At 47.6% G+C, this 17,566-nt stretch overlaps 1 protein-coding gene across 1 annotated transcript; it reads left to right on the top strand.

The window, feature by feature from the left end:
* Positions 1-1,759: 1,759 nt before the first annotated feature.
* On the top strand, positions 1,760-6,917 carry LOC140420339 (uncharacterized). The gene is made up of 2 exons (XM_072504357.1): positions 1,760-1,867; positions 4,429-6,917. The coding sequence occupies exon 2, from the start codon at positions 4,776-4,778 to the stop codon at positions 5,961-5,963; it is 1,188 nt and encodes a 395-aa protein (XP_072360458.1). The 5' UTR covers positions 1,760-1,867; positions 4,429-4,775; the 3' UTR covers positions 5,964-6,917.
* The last annotated feature ends 10,649 nt before the right edge of the window (positions 6,918-17,566 follow it).

Raw genomic sequence — 17,566 nt, 5'->3', positions numbered from 1 at the left:
TGGAGCGGCTATCCCTCTTAATAATAATATTTATTTTTGTCACAAGTAGGCTTACATTAACACTGCAATGGGGCAGCACGGTGGCACAGTGATTAGCACTGCCACCTCATGGCGCAGAGGTCCCAGGTTCGATCCCAGACCTGGGTCACTGTCCATGCGGAGTTCGCACAGTCTCACCGTGTTTGAGTGGGTTTCACCCCCACAACCCAAAGATGCGCAGCCTAGGTGGATTGGCTATGCTAAATTGCCCCTTAATTGGAAAAATGAATTGGGTACTTTAAATTTTTTTAAAAACACGGCAATGAAGTTACTGTGAATCTCCCCTCATCGCCATATTCCGGCGCCTGTTAGGGTACACAGAAGAAGAATCCAGAATGTTCAATTCACTAATAGCACGTCTTTCAGGCATTCTAGTATGAGAGATAATAGTCTTAGGATAAGACTGAGGAAGGAGCAGTGCTCCGAAAGCTAGTGTTTGAAACAAACCTGTTGGACTTTAACCTGGTGTCATCAGACTTCTTATTGTGCTCACCCCAGTCCAACGCCGGCATCTCCACGTCACAGGATAAGATGGGCAGCATGGCAGCACAGTGTTTAGCACAGTTGCTTCACATCTCGAGGGTTCCAGGTTTGATTCCGGCTTTGGTCACTGGCTGTGTGGAGTCTGCATGTTCTGCCCGTGTCTTCGGAGGTTTTGTACGGGAGCTCCGGTTTCCTCCCACAGTCCAAATATGTGGAGGTTAGGTGGATTGGCCATGATAAAAGGTGGATTGGCCATGATAAATTTCCCTTAGTATCCAAAAAGGTTAGGTGGGTTCACTGGGTTACGGGGATGGGGTGGAGACGTGGGCTGGGGTGGGGTGCTCTTTCCAGGGGCTGGTGCAGACTCGATGGGCTGAATGCCCTCCTTCTGAACTGTAAATTCTATGATTCCACTGGATGCTTCAGTTTATCCCACAAGCCCCGAAAGACATGCTGTTAGATAATTTGGACATTCAGAATTCTCCCTCTGTGTGCCCGAACAGGCGCCAAAATGTGTAGCGTAGGGGCTTTTCAGAGTAACTTCGTTGCAGTGTTAATGTAAGCCTACTTGTGACAATAAAGATTATTGAAAAAAAAGGCAGCAAATTCAAAACAGAGTTGAGGAGAAGCTGCTTCTCCCAAAGGGCTGTGAATCTGTGGAATTCACTACCCCAGAGTGCGGTGAAGCTGGGACAGTGAGTAAATTTAGGGAGGAGTTAGACAGATTTTTAATCGGGTTGAAGGGTTCTTCTCCATGGGCCAAATGGCCTAATTCTGCTCCTATATCTTATGACCTTATGAAAAGGGGAGACATTGATTTGCTCCCAGATGTTGCCCAGAGGAGGAAGTTTTAGTCTGAAACTCATTGTCCAACCTCAACATTGTGACATCACAAAGGAGCTCGTCCTCTTAATCAACCAATAGGAATAAGCCCGCTCCGCGGTGACGTCACTGCCCAGCGCGAAGATGCGGGAGCCCCGCCCCCACCCATTGTTCTCCTTCCCCCACACATCCTCGAGACAAGTTTTTCAGGCAACCGGCTGACATTTCCGGCCGTCGGTGAAAGCCCTCCCCCACCCCCGATACGGGACTGCGCATGTCTAAGGGAAGGGGAAGCTGCGCATGTGTAGAGGAGCTCACTTCCGCTGACATTTCTGCTCAGGTGTTGACCAATAGGGAGATTGGAGGACCGGAAGGACTCTGCTCCTCTGCCAATCAGAGCTCCCCATTGTCCCAATGCGGAAGCTGGACATGGCGGTTTCTTCCGAGCAAAACTGTTGTTCCTCCAACCCTGAATGAGCTTGAGCTGCACACAGACTGAACCTTCCTCCTGTCTCCAACATCTGTGAGTAAAACACTTTCTTTTCTCCCTCATTCCATTTATTGTTTTCAATTGGTGATTTGCAGCAACTGAAGGGAAAGGAAGTGAATCCAGGGAGGGTGCAGATTCTGGAAAGCTTGGCCCTGATCTCTCTCTCTCTCTCTGAAAGACATTGACACCCTTTGCTCCCTCAGCTTGACACATTTATTTGTCTGGCTAAAAGGATGGTCTCTTTCCTCATGTTCACAATTAAAGGGCTGGTTTCCCCAGGAGATGACGGACATTTAAGGGGACAGTAAACAGGGCAAATCCAACTCAGCCAATTACTTCTCTGTAGGTCTACTGTCCATCATCAGCAAAGTGACGGAAGGAGTCATCAAAGTTGCTATTAAGTGGCACTTATTCTGCAATAACCTGCTCCTGGATGCTCAGTTTGGGTTCCGCCAGGGTCACTCAGCTCCTGACCTCATTACAGCCTTAGTTGAAACTTGGACGAAAGAGTTGAATGCCAGGAGTGAGGTGAGAGTAACTGCCCTTGAAATCAATGCAGCATTTGACCGTGTTAGGCAACAAGGAGCCCTAGCTAAACTGGAGTCACAAGTGCCAGACAATGAGCATCTCCAGACAAGAGAGGATCTAACCACCACCCCTTGACATTCAGTGGCATTTTCATCACTGAATCCCCCACAACCAACATCCTGGGGGTTACCATTGATCAAAACTGAACTGGACTAGCCATATTAATACTGTAGCTCCCAGGGCAGGTCCAAGGCTGGGAATCCTACGGTGAGTAACACACCACCTGATGTCCCAAAGCCTGTCCACCAGACATCTACAAGCACAAGTCAGGAGTGTAATGGAATACGATCCACTTTGCTGGATGAGTGCAGCTCCAACAAGAAGATGCTCGACACTATCCAGGACAAAGCAGCCTGATTGATTGCATCGCCTTCCACAAACATTCAAACCGTCCACCACCGACAAACAGTAGCAGCTGTGTATACCATCTACAAGATATACTGCAATAAATCATAAAGGTTCCTCAGACAGCACCTTCCAAACCCACAACCACCACCATCTAGAAGGACAAGAGCAGCAGATACCTGGGAACCTCACCACCTGGAGGTTCGTTTCCAAGTTATACACCACCCTGACTTGGAAATATATTGCCGTTCCTTCACTGTCCTTGGGGCAACATCCTGGAATTCCCTCCCTAACAGCACAGGGGATGTAGGGAAGCATGGTGGAGCAGTGGTTAGCGCTGCTGCCTCACGGTGCCGAGGTTCCAGGTTCGATCCTGGCTCTGGGTCATTGTCCATGTGCAGTTTGCACACTTTCCCCTTGTTTGTGTGGGTTTCGCCCCCACAACCCAAAGATGTGCACGGTAGGTGGACTGGCCACGCTACATTGCCCCTTAATTGGAAAAAAATGAATTGGGTACTTTAAATTTATAAAAAATAAATTATAAAGAAAAAAAACCGGCACAGGGGATGTACCTACACCTCAAGGACTGCAGCAGTTCAAGAAGGCAACTCACCACTACTTCGGAAGGCTAACTGGGGATGGGCAATAAATGCTGGCCTGACCAGCATTGTCCACATCCCGTAAATTAATTTAAAAAAATTTAATAATGGACAGAGATATGTCTAGTGTTGTTATATGATATGTATTATATATATTGTTGATGGTTCTGTAATAAAATACATGTATTATTATTTCTAGTTTTGTAAATAGTACTGTACCTACATTATATATTTCCAGTCATACAGTCATTGCAGCACTGACAGAATCCATTTGGTAACTCAAGTCAATGCTGACTCTCTGTACAGCAGTCCAGTCAGTCCCATTCCCCCTCGATATCCCTGTTCCCCTGCAAGTTTATTTTCTTCAAGTGACCATCCTATTTTATTTTAAATTATTGATCATCTCGACTTCTACAACCCTTGTGGGCAGTGAGTTCCCTGTCATGACCACTCCATGACTAAATAAAATTCTTCCTCAGAATTTCCCGATCACTAATCAGTAAATGTACTTATATTGAGATTCTCTACGGTTGCACAGGTTTTAGTGAGTTTAGATTTGTTGATCAGCACCTTCAGGAAAATTGGGAGGAAAAGTAAGTGAATACAATCTGTATATTACACACATTTTTCATCCAGTAATATAGACATTTCAGGTCTCTGTGTCCAGGACAGGAAGCAGTGAGCATGGATCTGTCAATCAGCCTGAATCAGCACCTTCAGGAGAATTGGGAGGGTGAATATTAGATGCAGCAGAGTGAGAATGGAGGGAGAGTTTGTGGGATGGAGATTTAGAGCATTTCAGGGAAAGAGAGAGGAAAGAATGTTCGATAGAACCTAGAATTGTCTGTTCTGAGTTTCTATCACTGCTACAGTAGTGAACTCGCCAACATTGAGGGCATTTAAAAGTTTATTGGATAAACATATGGATGATAATGGTATAGTGTAGGTTAGATGGCTTTTGTTTTGGTGCAACATCGTGGGCCGAAGGGCCTGTACTGCGCTGTATTGTTCTATGTTCTATCCTGTCCTGACAATGATTACTCTTGTAAAATCCGTTTGCAGGCAGTTAGAACGAGAGGAGTTTGAGGCCAATATCTCAAACTAAATATCACGTCAAGAACTGACTGAGTCACTCAATTCTTGGGATCATCGGCCTTTGAATCTAGAAGGAGAAATGTTTGTCTATTCTGTCTGCTTCAAGAGATTTTAAACATCAGTGTGTCTGGAAAAGCACAGGGACACACACACACACCCATGTGAGACTGTTACAGAGCACTGACTGTGCAAAGAGCTTTAACCAGTGACACAGCCTGAAAAAACACTTCACCATTCAGAGCAGGGAGAGACTGTACAGGTGTTCTGTGTGTGGACGAGGCTTCAACTGCTTGTCCAACGTGGTGAGACGCAAAATGACCCGGACCATGGGGAAACCATGGAAATGTGAGGATTGTGGGAAGGGATTCAGAGCCCCGTGCGAGCTGGAAAGGCATCAACGCAGTCACACTGGAGAGAGGCCTTTCACCTGCTCTCAGTGTGAAAAGGGATTCGCTGACATTGGCAGCCTGCGGAAACATGAACGAGTTCACACTGGGGAGAGGCCGTTCACCTGCTCTGACTGTGGGAAGGGATTCTCTCAGTTTTCCAGCCTGCAGATCCACCAGCGAGTTCACACTGGAGAGAGGCCTTTCACCTGCTCTCAGTGTGAAAAGGGATTCACTGACATTGGCGGCATGCAGAGACATGAACGAGTTCACACTGGGGAGAGGCCATTCACCTGCTCTGACTGTGGGAAGGGATTCACTCAGTTGTCCAGCCTGCAGATCCACCAGCGAGTTCACGCTGGAGAGAGGCCTTTCGCCTGCTCTCAGTGTGAAAAGGGATTCACTAACATTAGCAACCTACGGAGACACGAACAAGTTCACACTGGAGAGAGGCCTTTCATCTGCTCTCATTGTGAAAAGAGATTCAATAACATTAGCAACCTACGGAGACACGAACAAGTTCACACTGGCGAGAGGCCTTTCACCTGCTCTCAGTGTGAAAAGGGATTCACTGACATTGGCAACCTGCGGAGACACGAACGAGTTCACACTGGAGAGAGGCCATTCACCTGCTCTGACTGTGGGAAGGGATTCACTCGGTTATCCCACCTGCAGACACACCAGCGAGTTCACACTGGAGAGAGGCCTTTCACCTGCTCTGACTGTGGGAAGGGATTCACTCGGTTATCCAGCCTGCAGAGACACCAGAGTGTTCACACCGGGGAGAAGCCGTTCATCTGCACTGTGTGTGATATGGGATTTGCTCGATTATCCACCCTGCTGAAACACAATGTCACTCATACCAAGAGCAGGCCCTTTAAATGCTCTGACTGCAGGAAGGGTTTCAAAAGCTCTCAGCTACTGATGTCCCACCAGCGCGTTCACTCTGAGGAGAGACCGTTCAGCTGCTCTCACTGCACAAAGAGCTTTAGAACCTCATCCAACCTGATGAAACACAAGCGAGGTCACACCGGGGAGAGCCCGTTCACCTCTCCGACAGGGAAAATATTCACTCGGTCATCACTTGCTGAGCCACAATGTCACTCACAGCAATGAGAGACCCTTTAAATGCTCCCAATGTGGGAGTGGGTTTAAAAGCTCTCAGGTATTGATGTCCCACCAGCGCATTCACACTGAGGAGAGACCGTTCAGCTGCTCTCACTGCACAAAGAGGTTTAGAACATCAGCCACACTGCGGAGACACCAGCGAGTTCACACCGGAAAGAAGCCAATCACCTGCTGTCACTGTGGGGAGGGATTCACTCAGTCGTTCAACAGGCTGAGACACCAAAGGGTTCACAAGTGATGACAAGTTAGATTCTGCTGCTATTCCTGCTGTTAATCACATCCAGGACAGAACCTGGAGTGGGTGGATGGGTTTGCCTCCTCTTCAACTCCCTCCCAGGGCCTACTTTCTGGCGTGGCCGGACCCTGAACACCGACTCCATCTTGAGTCGAGGGCGGCGCGCTAAAGAAGGCCCCGTGCATGCACAGTATGGCACGGCCCAACTGCGCATGCGCAGGATTCAGCTGGCCCAACTGCGCGTGCATGCGGTGTGAACTGCTCCAGCGCCGTGCTGGCCCCTATGGGGGCCAGAATCGTATGTAACCGGGCCCGGTTTGCAACGGCGTTCACGATGGCGCAAACTCTTGGGCCCAATATTGGAGAATCGCCCCCAAGATGTTCTGCATTAACCTTGCTTGTTGCTGAGGTTTTGCTACATTTTGTATATGTTTGTGTTGCTAAGACTGCAATACTTTTTCACTACTACATGTATTTGTAGAACAATGGTTTATTCATTACGAGGGCTTTTATACAACTTTTCTTGAAACAGTGTTAGATTCTTACACATATTAAGTTGCTGTACAGCAATTCTCATATTTTTATCTGAAACAATGACTTAACCTTGTGGATGTTCCATTTTCTGTCTGTATGTATACTGAATTTAAGAATTATACTGCATCGATTCTTCAAGGTACCAATAAATCAGTGAAGCAATAAATCTGTAATCGATTAATGAGCCTCTTCCTTTGACCTAATGGAATCTTTAATTTTTCTTTTTAGCCACGGTTGGTCACTTTTCCTGTTGGATTTTTGTTTCTTAAAGGAATCTATATTTTATGTAAATATGTGATGATTCCTTTACTGCGATTGTATCATTACATATTTTATTGTAAGTTCCCATTCAACTGCAGACAACTTGTTCCTCATAGCTTGACAGTTTCCTTCTGAGACAGAACCATGTAACCACCAAAGCCTATCTTCATCTAAACCTGCATTCTTTAGGGGTTTCAAACAGAAACAGGAACTATCTGTCATCTACCTTCCAAACACCCTTTCACTCTGTGATCCTTGTGAAATTTGAAGCCAAGTATTTGCCACAAGCCTCAAGAGCATCAGCCCACTGGAGGCAAAGTCGTGAGACCGGCCAGTCCAGCAGAAAGAAACCCTCCGACCCTCCCCATTGACCAACTGACAGAATGAACACAATGCTGTTCTGGGTGTAATTGAGAATAGCAACAATAACAGCAGAATCCAACCCCTGTAATCACTTGTGACCTTGTTGGTGTCTCAGCAGGTACAAGGAAACACAGAATCCCTTCTCACATTGAGTGCAGGTGAATGCTCACTCCCCGGGGTGAACTGGCTGATGTCTCCGCAGGGTGGATAAATGTCTGAATCCCTTCCCACACTGAGAGCAGGTGAACGGCTTCTCCTCCGTGTGAACCCGCCGGTGGGACGTCAGGCTGGCTGATTGAATCTCTTCCCACACTGAGAGCAGTTCAATGGCCTCTCCCCAGTGTGAACCCTCTGGTGTGTTACAGGGTGAATGACTGACTGAATCCTTTCCCACACTGAGAGCAGCTGAATGGCCTCTCCCCAGTGAGAATGCGCCGATGAGCTTCCAGTGCAGATGGGGCTTTGAATCCCTTCCCACAGTCCCGGCATTTCCACTGTTTCTCCATGCTTTGGGTCTCCTTGTGTCTCTCCAGGTTAGACAATTGAAGCCTTACTCATTCAGAGATCACGTGTACAGTCCCTCCCCGCTGTGAAGCTCTGTAACTGGTTGAAGCTCTTTCCACAGTCAGTGCTCTGGAACACTCTCACTCGGGTGTGTGTCTCCCAAAAAATCAAGTGACTCTGTCAGAACAAGATGTGATGTTTGGGATTTCTGTCTGTAATTCCTCCTTTTGACTGTATAATTCCTGGAAAAACAAATTACAAAATACATCACTGTCAGTACAGGATAGAAACTCCGAACAGACAGTTCTAGTTTCTCTGGAACAGTCTTTCCTCTCTCATTCCCCAAAAGCTGTAAATTTCCATCCCACACACTCTCCCTCCATTCACTGTATCTAATATTCACCCTCCCAATTCTCCTGAAGGTGCTGATTCAGGCTGATTGACAGATCCCTGCTCACTGCTTCCTGTCCTGGACACCGAGATCATAACAAATAGGAGCTGCAGTCGGCCATTTGGCCCATTAAACTTGCTCAACCCTTTATTTGTCGTATGAGGAACGGTTGATGACTCTGGGTCTGTACTCGTTGGAGTTTAGAAGGATCGGGGGGGGATCTTATTGAAACTTACAGGATACTGCGAGGCGTGGATAGAGTGGACATGGAGAAGATGTTTCCACTTGGAGGAAAAACTAGAACCAGAGGACACAATCTCAGACTAAAGGGACGATCCTTTAAAACAAATGTGAGGCGGAATTCTTTCAGCCAGAGGATGGTGAATCTGTGGAACTCTTTGCTGCGTTTGAGTTTTCCTCATTTGGGAAGGCCCACGTGCCTCGGACACTAACGACATGGCCGGTAGGGACAAGCCCCACCATCAACGTAGCGGATTTAATTGGACATTATCGATCAAGGCCAAATCACTGAGTGTCTTTAAGACAGAGATAGATAGGTTCTTGATTAATAAGGGGATCGGGGGTTATGGGGAGAAGGCTGGAGAATGGGGATGAGAAAATATCAGCCATGATTGAATGGTGGAGCAGACTCGATGGGCCGTGTGGCCTAATTCGGCTCCTTGGCCTTATTAGGGTCACAAGTAGGCTTATATTAACGCTGCAATGAAGTTACTGTGAAAATTAAGGCTGAACCTGTCAAACCTTCGCTCCCTTACACAATTGAAATCCGCACCACCTCCTCCCATAATCAGCTGGTGAGAATCTAAATCCTAGATTTGACTATTTTGAAGGCAGTGCTGGATAGATTCTTAATAAGCAAGGGAGTGAAAGGTTATCGGGGGATCGGTGGGAATGTGGAGTTGAGGTTACAATCAGATCAGCTGTGAACTTATTGAGGGGAGCCTGCTCCACAGTTTGGTTGTGGGATGCAGAATGTATTTATCCCAAAACCCGACTCATTCCACTTCCCTTTCTCTTTCCTCTTTTTCGGAGATCATGGGCGTCATTCTCCGACCCCCCGCCAGGTCGGAGAATGGCCGTTGGCCGCCGTGAATCCCGCCCCCGCCGAAGTCTCCGCTCCCGGAGATTGGGCGGGGGCGGGAATCCGGCCGCGCCGGTTGGCGGGACCCCCCGCTGGATTCTCCGGCCCGAATGGGCCGAAGTCCCGCCCAGGAATTGCCTGTCCCGCCGACGTAAATCAAACCTGGTATTTACCGGCGGGACCAGGCGGCGTGGGCGGGCTCCGGGGTCCTGGGGGGGGGGGGCGTGGGGCGATCTGACCCCGGGGGGTGCCCCCACGGTGGCCTGGCCCGCGATCGGGGCCCACCGATCCGCGGGCGGGCCTGTGCCGTGGGTGCACTCTTTCCCTTCCGCCTCCGCCACGGCCTCCACCATGGCGGAGGCGGAAGTGACTCTCCCCACTGCACATGCGCGGGAAACTGACAGCGGCCGCTGACGCTCCCGCGCATGCGCCGCATTTCCGCGCCAGCTGGCGGGGTAACAAACGCCATTTCCGCCAGCTGGCGGGGCGGAAATCCCTCCGGCGTCGGCCTAGCCCCTCAATGTTGGGGCTAGGCCGCCAAAGATGCGGAGACTTCCACACCTTTTTGCCGGCGCGATGCCCGTCTGATTTGCGCCGGCTTTGGCGCCAGTCGCCGGGCATCCCGCCGTTGGGGGAGAATTTCGCCCCATGTTTGGCTGATCCCAAATGCTATTTACAATTCTGAGCCTTTTGGTGTTTGCTGCTACACGAAATCGGGCTGCCCTAAAATTCAGCCCCTTCAGTGAACCTCTGAGCACCCAGGACAAAACTGAATAGAACCGACCCCCCTAAAATTCAGCCGGTTAAGAAAGCCTCAATCACTGTATTAAGTTGATCTTTTCTCTACACCTTGCTACAACGTAACATTATATTCTGCAGTCTCTCCTTCCTTCCCTATTTACGGTATGCATTGTTTGTACAGCATGCAAGAAACAATACTTTTCACTGTGTACTAATACATGTGACAATAATAAATCAAATCAAATCAAAAAAAGTACATTTACATCATCAAAACATATACACAAGGGCAGGCAAAGAATTATACAGTCAATAGGAAAGACGATCTGGCGAGTGTCTATTCTGCACTGGTTGCCTGCTCACTGAAGGGATTTGGTTCTTCTTACCCTTGAATGTCCTCCCCGGGTCTTCAGAAGATGTCTCTCCCCTGGAAGGTGTTATAGTCTTTTTTGCAGACAGAAGATTAGGAGCAGCAAGGGGTTCTTCAGCAATCTCGGTTTCTGCGGATTGACCAGAAGTCGCAGTCACATGATCAGATAGTATGGATGGCGGTTCATCCTGAGGTAGTCCTAGCACACACGGTACTGGCACATTGATGGGTGTCACTAACAACTGATCTGTGTCGTCTCCACACTCACTCATCTTCAGTTTGCACAGTGTAGGAGACAGGGCCAGTTTCAGACAACACAGTTACAGGGACCCTCGTCTCGCTGGTGGTGGAGCTGCACACCAAAACCTGCTCTCCTTGTCCAAAAAAGCACCTTTTGGGATTCCCTTCTCGTCTTCGGCCCTCCAAGCCCGCGCCGACCATGCTGCCCGACTGAACTACAATCTTCTACACTTCCTGGGTCTGTATCCCTCTATTCCCATCCTATTCATGTATTTGTCAAGATGCCCCTTAAATGTCACTATCGTCCCTGCTTCCACCACCTCCTCCGGTAGCGAGTTCCAGGCACCCACTACCCTCTGCGTAAAAAACTTGCCTCGTACATTGACTCTAAACCTTGCCCCTCTCACCTTAAACATATGCCCCCTAGTAATTGACCCCTCTACCCCGGGGAAAAGCCTCTGACTATCCACTCTGTCTGCCCCTCATAATTTTGTAGACCTCTATCAGGCCGCCCCTCAACCTCCTTCGTTCCAGTGAGAACAAACCGAGTTTATTCAACCGCTCCTCATAGCTAATGCCCTCCATACCAGGCAACATTCTGGTAAATCTCTTCTGCACCCTCTCTAAAGCCTCCACATCCTTCTGGTAGTGTGGCGACCAGAATTGAACACTATACTCCAAGTGTGGCCTAACTAAGGTTCTATACAGCTGCAACATGACTTGCCAATTCTTATACTCAGTGCCCCGGCCAATGAAGGCAAGCATGCCGTATGCCTTCTTGACTACCTTCTCCACCTGTGTTGCCCCTTTCAGTGACCTGTGGACCTGTACTCCTAGATCTCTTTGACTTTCAATACTCTTGAGGGTTCTACCATTCACTGTATATTCCCGACCTGCATTAGACCTTCCAAAATGCATTACCTCATTTGTCCGGATTAAACTCCATCTGCCATCTCTCCGCCCAAGTCTCCAAACAATCTAAATCCTGCTGTATCCTCTGACAGTCCTCATCGCTATCCGCAATTCCACCAACCTTTGTGTCGTCTGCAAACTTACTAATCAGGCCAGTTACATTTTCCTCCAAATCATTTATATGTACGACAAACAGCAAAGGTCCCAGCACTGATCCCTGTGGAACACCACTGGCCACAACCCTCCAATTAGAAAAGCATCGTTCCATTGCTACTCTCTGCCTTCTATGACCTAGCCAGTTCTGTATTCACCTTGCCAGCTCACCCCTGATCCCGTGTGACTTCACCTTTTGTACTAGTCTACCATGAGGGACCTTGTCAAAGGCCTTACTGAAGTCCATATGGACAACATCCACTGCCCTAGTAGTAAAGCTGGGGAACTCTGAGTTGTCGTGTGTGTGGTGTTGCGAGATGTCGCCAAGAAACTGTTTAGACGGCAATTTAATGAACCTTGGTCCTTGAAGGTTTTCAGTGCATCTTCAAGGACTGGACAAACCTTTCGGCTGAACCATTTGTGGATGGGTGGTAAGGTGCTGATTTTATGTGTTGGATACCACTCATCATTAGATAGTTCTCAAACTCCTGAGCTGTGAATTGTGGACCGTTATCACTCTCAATTTGTTCTGGTTTCCCAAATCTGGTGGGAAAATTGCATCGGGATTTTCGATGATTTGTTCCGCAGTTGTTGATTTCATTAGGACCACCTCAGGCCATTTGGAGTGTGTATCTATGACAACCATCAACATGTGCCCCTCGTATGGCCCTGCAAAGTCAATGTGTAACACCATGGTTGAAGTCTCCCTGCTGCCAATGAAAGAAAACCTTTTGTGGCCCAAAATAGTTAAGGGCCTGTGGGCCGTTAGCAATGTGAAGTGACGACCACAGAGATATTGGTGAAATCTTCTCGCACCATAAATAATACTCAGTCCCTCCTTCTCCAACTGGACGTAATCTGATTCAGCACTTGTTAAGGTATGTGACAAAAGCTATTGGCCTTTCTTCCCCTGAAGGTGGTATGTGTGACACCACCATCCCAACACCGTACGGCGAGACATCATTGGTAAGTTGTGGTGGTAACTTTGGGTTGAAATAGACCAACACTCCTGAATTCTTCAGTGTTTCTTTAACTGACTGATGTGCTTTTTCACACTCTGGTGTCCATTGCTATGCTTGTTTTATGCACAACTAATTAGGTCATGGTTTAAGCAGGGTTGCGCGCTTTGAATCAAATTTCTCATATTGGTTAATTAAACCGAGGAATGATCTTAACTGTGTTACATTCATTGGTCATGGATCCTCCATGAGAGCCTCCATCTTCTTAGCTGCCTTCTGTTAGAATGGTGAGCAAATGTGGAGATTCAGCCTCAAAGTTCATATGCAGATAGGCCTGCGTTAGGTCGATTTTACTGAATTTCTGTCCTCCTGCTAGGCCGGTGAACAAAACCTCAATCAACAGCAGCAGGTATTGATCCGCACATAAAACCAGATTGATGGTTGTTTTAAAATCTCCATAAATGCGTATAGTCCCGCCCTGCTTCATTACAGGCACAATAGAGGCTGCACAGCCACGAGCGGCGATGAGTTGACTAGTCGTTAATTAATACACTAATCTTCAATTGACACATTTGGTTAATATAAGATCCGATGGTTCAAAAAGACAATTTGTGGAAAACAATAGCTTTCTTTCTTACTAATCTTGAGTGGATTCAGCAATGAGCCTTATTCTTGACAGACTTTGACAGAATATGATGTCATGCAGTTTATTAAAATTAGGAAATATTCTCTTAGTTCAAATAATATCTGGTGGCTCTTCTGTTTCTTGGAACATTTAGGTGCAATGTTATTTTTAAAAATACACATTCATCTATGTTATTTTCCTTGACCTATTTATGACAGCGAATACGTTATTAAAGTGATTGATTTTAAAACTAGAATTGATTACCAAAGCCTACATACAGTTTGCTAAATTACAATGGTGATTACACTTCATTGAACATAGAACATAGAATTTACAGTGCAGAAGGAGGCCATTTGGCCCATCGAGTCTGCACCGGCTCTGGGAAAGAGCACCCAACCCAAGGTCCACACCTCCACCCTATCCACAGAACCCAGTAACCCCACCCAACACTAAGGGCAATTTTAGACACTTAAGGGCAATTTAGCATGGCCAATCCACCTAACCTGCACATCTTTGGACTGTGAGAGGAAACTCCGCGGAGCACCCGGAGGAAACCCACGCACACACGGGGAGAACGTGCAGACTCCACACAGACAGTGACCTAAGCCAGGAATCGAACCTGGGATCCTGGAGCTGTGAAGCAATTGTGCTATCCACAGTGCTACCCTGGTGCCCTTAAACATTGGATGTGAAACATTTTAGGACGTCCTGTGCAAAATTTTAACTTGTCCAGGAATTTAGACATATTACACTCAATTCCTTCATCATGATGATGAATAAAAATTCAATCTTCAACTTCTGCGATACCCATATATTTGTCACCATTTTGAAAACTCTTGTGAAAATCCAAACACACTGTGTCCTGAATGATTTGATTAAAAACACAACGAGTTGTTGTGATTTGGAATGTGCGCCTGAAAACAGCGCAAGAAGCAGTTTCAACTGTTGTCTTTCAAAAGGGAACTGGACAGATTCTTGAAAGGACAGGAAAATTGCAGGGTGATGGTTTTAATTGGATAGCTCGGCCAGAGCCGGTTGGGCAGAATGGCCTCCTGTGCACTCTGAGCTTCGTTTGCATTTAAACCGAGTGGTAATGAGGTGGAACCCATTTCCTATGAGGCCGGGAGAAGCCTAGATGACAGGATGGTTAGAAATGGAATTTGGATCAATACTTTAGGGAAATAAACCTGCAGGGATATAGGGATAGAATGGGGAAATAGAACTGACTGGTTTGCTCTACACAGAGCCAGCATGGCCTGGTCCCGAGTGGCTCCACTGTCTGCCCTCATAAACCTACACACTAAAGAGAGAAATTTCATCAGCTCCAGTATCTCCAATTGAAAGCAGAAACGCATCTGAATCCAACCATTGTCATCACTTGTGAACTCGTGGTGTGCCAGCAGGTGGCGTGAGTGAGTGAATCCCTTCCCACACTCAGTGCAGGTGAACAGGCTCTCCCCGGTGTAAACTCGCTGATGTCTCAGAATGCCGGACAACATTTTAAATCTCTTTGTGCAGTGAGAGCAGCTAAACGGTTTGTCCTCGGTGTGAATACGCTGGTGGACCTTCAGAACTGCAGCATTTTTGAAGCCCTTCCCACATTCCGAGCATTTAAAGGGTCGTTCATTTGTGTGAGTGACCTGGTGTACAAGCAGGCTGGATGACTGAGTGAATCACTGCCTGCACATGGAGCAGGTTATTGCCCCCCCCCCCCCCCAGTGTGAACTCGATGGTGTCCGCAGGGTCGGTGCATCACTGAATCACTTCCCACACTCAGAGCAGACGAATGGCCTCCCCCATTGTGTACCCGCTGATGTCTCACTAAGTTGGAAGAATTCCTAAATCTCTTCCCACAACTGGAGCAGGTGAATGGCCTCTCACCGGTGTGAACTCGCTTGTGTATCTGTAGATAAGTTGACCGAGTGAATTCATTTCCACACTCAGTGCAGGTGAAGAGCCTCTCCCCAGTATGAACTCGTCAGTGTGTCGGTAAGTTGGATGAATGACTGATCCCTTCCCACATTCAGGACAGATGAACGGCCTTTCCCCAGTGTGACTGCGGCAAAGAATCTCCAGCTTAGATGGGGCTGTGAATCCCTTCCCACCTAGGGAGCAGGTGAACGGCCTCTCTCCGGTGTGAATGCGACGATGCGTTTCCAGCACAGATGGAGATGAAATGAAAATGAATGAATGAAAACCGCTTATTGTCACAGGTAGGCTTCAAATGAAGTTACTGTGAAAAGTCCCTAGTCGCCACATTCCGGCACCTGTTCGGGGTGGGGGCTGGTACGGGAATTGAACCGTGCTGCTGGCCTGCCTGGTCTGCTTTCAAAGCTAGCGATTTAGCCCAGTGTGCTAAACCAGCCCCAGATCTGAAACGCTTCCCAGCCACCACATTTGCACGGGTTTCTTCATGATGTGGATGCATTTGTGACTCTGCAGATTGGACAATCAGTTCAAACGTCATCCACACACAGAGCACATGTACGGTCTCTCCCCGCTGTGAAGAATGTGATAAATTTCTTCTGCTTTATAATTAGTTAAAGCTCTTTCCACAGTCAGCGCTCTGGAACACTCTCACTCGGGTGTGTGTGTCTTGGTGCTTTTCCAGTCACACTAATGATTAAAATCTTTTGAAGCAGACAGAACAGAAAACATTTCTCCTTCCAGCTTCAAAGGCCGATAATATTCCGGTCTCAAGGAAACGAGTGAATCTATCAGATCGAGACACATTTGAGATTTTGGTCTGTAATTGTTCCTCTTCTAATATCCTGGAAAAACAATACACAAAAGTTATCACTTTCAGTACAGGATAGAGATCCAGAACAAACAATTCTTTTTTTTTTAAATATATTTTATTCAAGATTTTTTGGCCAAACATAACAATATGTAGTGTTTCTTTTACACAACAATAAAGCAATATAAATAACAGTGGCCAGTTTTAAACAAATAAATAAATAATATATAAACAGAAACAAAAACAAAACTAATTGGCAACTGCCTTGTCAAAAATTAATACTCTCCAAAGATACAATCCAACAGTCCAGTGTACAATTACCTATAACAAATGCCTATACATATACAATAACATCCCTGAGAGTCCGTCCGATTCCTCCCCCCCCCCCCCCCGGTTGTTGCTGTTGTCTTCTTCTTTTCCATTCCCTCTATCTTTCTGTGAGGTAGTCGACGAACGGTTGCCACCGCCTGGTGAACCCTTGAGCCGAACCCCTTAATACAAACTTAATCCGTTCTAACTTTATAAACCCTACCATGTTGTTTATCCAGGTCTCCACACCCGGGGGTTTGGCTTCCTTCCACATTAACAATATCCTGCGCCGGGCTACTAGGGACGCAAAGGCCAAAACATCAGCCTCTCTCGCCTCCTGCACTCCCGGCTCTTCTGCAACCCCAAATATAGCCAACCCCCAGCTTGGTTCGACCTGGACCCCCACCACCTTCGAAAGCACCTTTGCCACCCCCACCCAAAACCCCTGTAGTGCCGGGCATGACCAGAACATGTGGGTGTGATTCGCTGGGCTTCTCGAGCATCTCGCACACCTATCCTCTACCCCCAAAAATTTACTGAGCCGTGCTCCAGTCATATGCACCCTGTGTAACACCTTAAATTGTATCAGGCTTAGCCTGGCACACGAGGACGATGAGTTTACCCTACGTAGGGCATCAGCCCACAGCTCCTCCCCCAGCTCTTCTTCCCATTTCCCTTTCAGCTCATCTACCATGATCTCCCCCTCGTCCCTCATTTCCCTATATATGTCCGACACCTTACCATCCCCCACCCATGTCTCTGAGATCACTCTATCCTGCACCTCCTGCGTCGGGAGCTGCGGGAATTCCCTCACCTGTTGCCTCGCAAAAGCCCTCAGTTGCATATACCGAAATGCATTCCCTTGGGGCAACCCATATTTTTCCGTCAGCGCTCCCAGACTCGCAAACGTCCCATCTACGAACAGATCTCTCAATTGTGCTACCCCTGCTCTTTGCCATGCTCCAAATCCTCCATCCATTCTCCCCGGAACAAACCTATGGTTATTTCTTATCAGGGACCGCACCGAGGCTCCCGTCTTCCCCCTATGCCGTCTCCACTGCCCCCAAATTTTCAATGTAGCCACCACCACCGGGCTTGTGGTGTATTTCTTCGGTGAGAACGGCAGCGGTGCCGTCACCAAAGCTTGTAGGCTAGTCC

The sequence above is a fragment of the Scyliorhinus torazame genome, chromosome 5 (assembly GCF_047496885.1).
Source record: "Scyliorhinus torazame isolate Kashiwa2021f chromosome 5, sScyTor2.1, whole genome shotgun sequence".
Lineage (NCBI taxonomy): Eukaryota > Metazoa > Chordata > Chondrichthyes > Carcharhiniformes > Scyliorhinidae > Scyliorhinus > Scyliorhinus torazame.
Note: the sequence above shows the minus strand (reverse complement) of the source record. Positions and strands in the feature narration are given on the sequence as shown.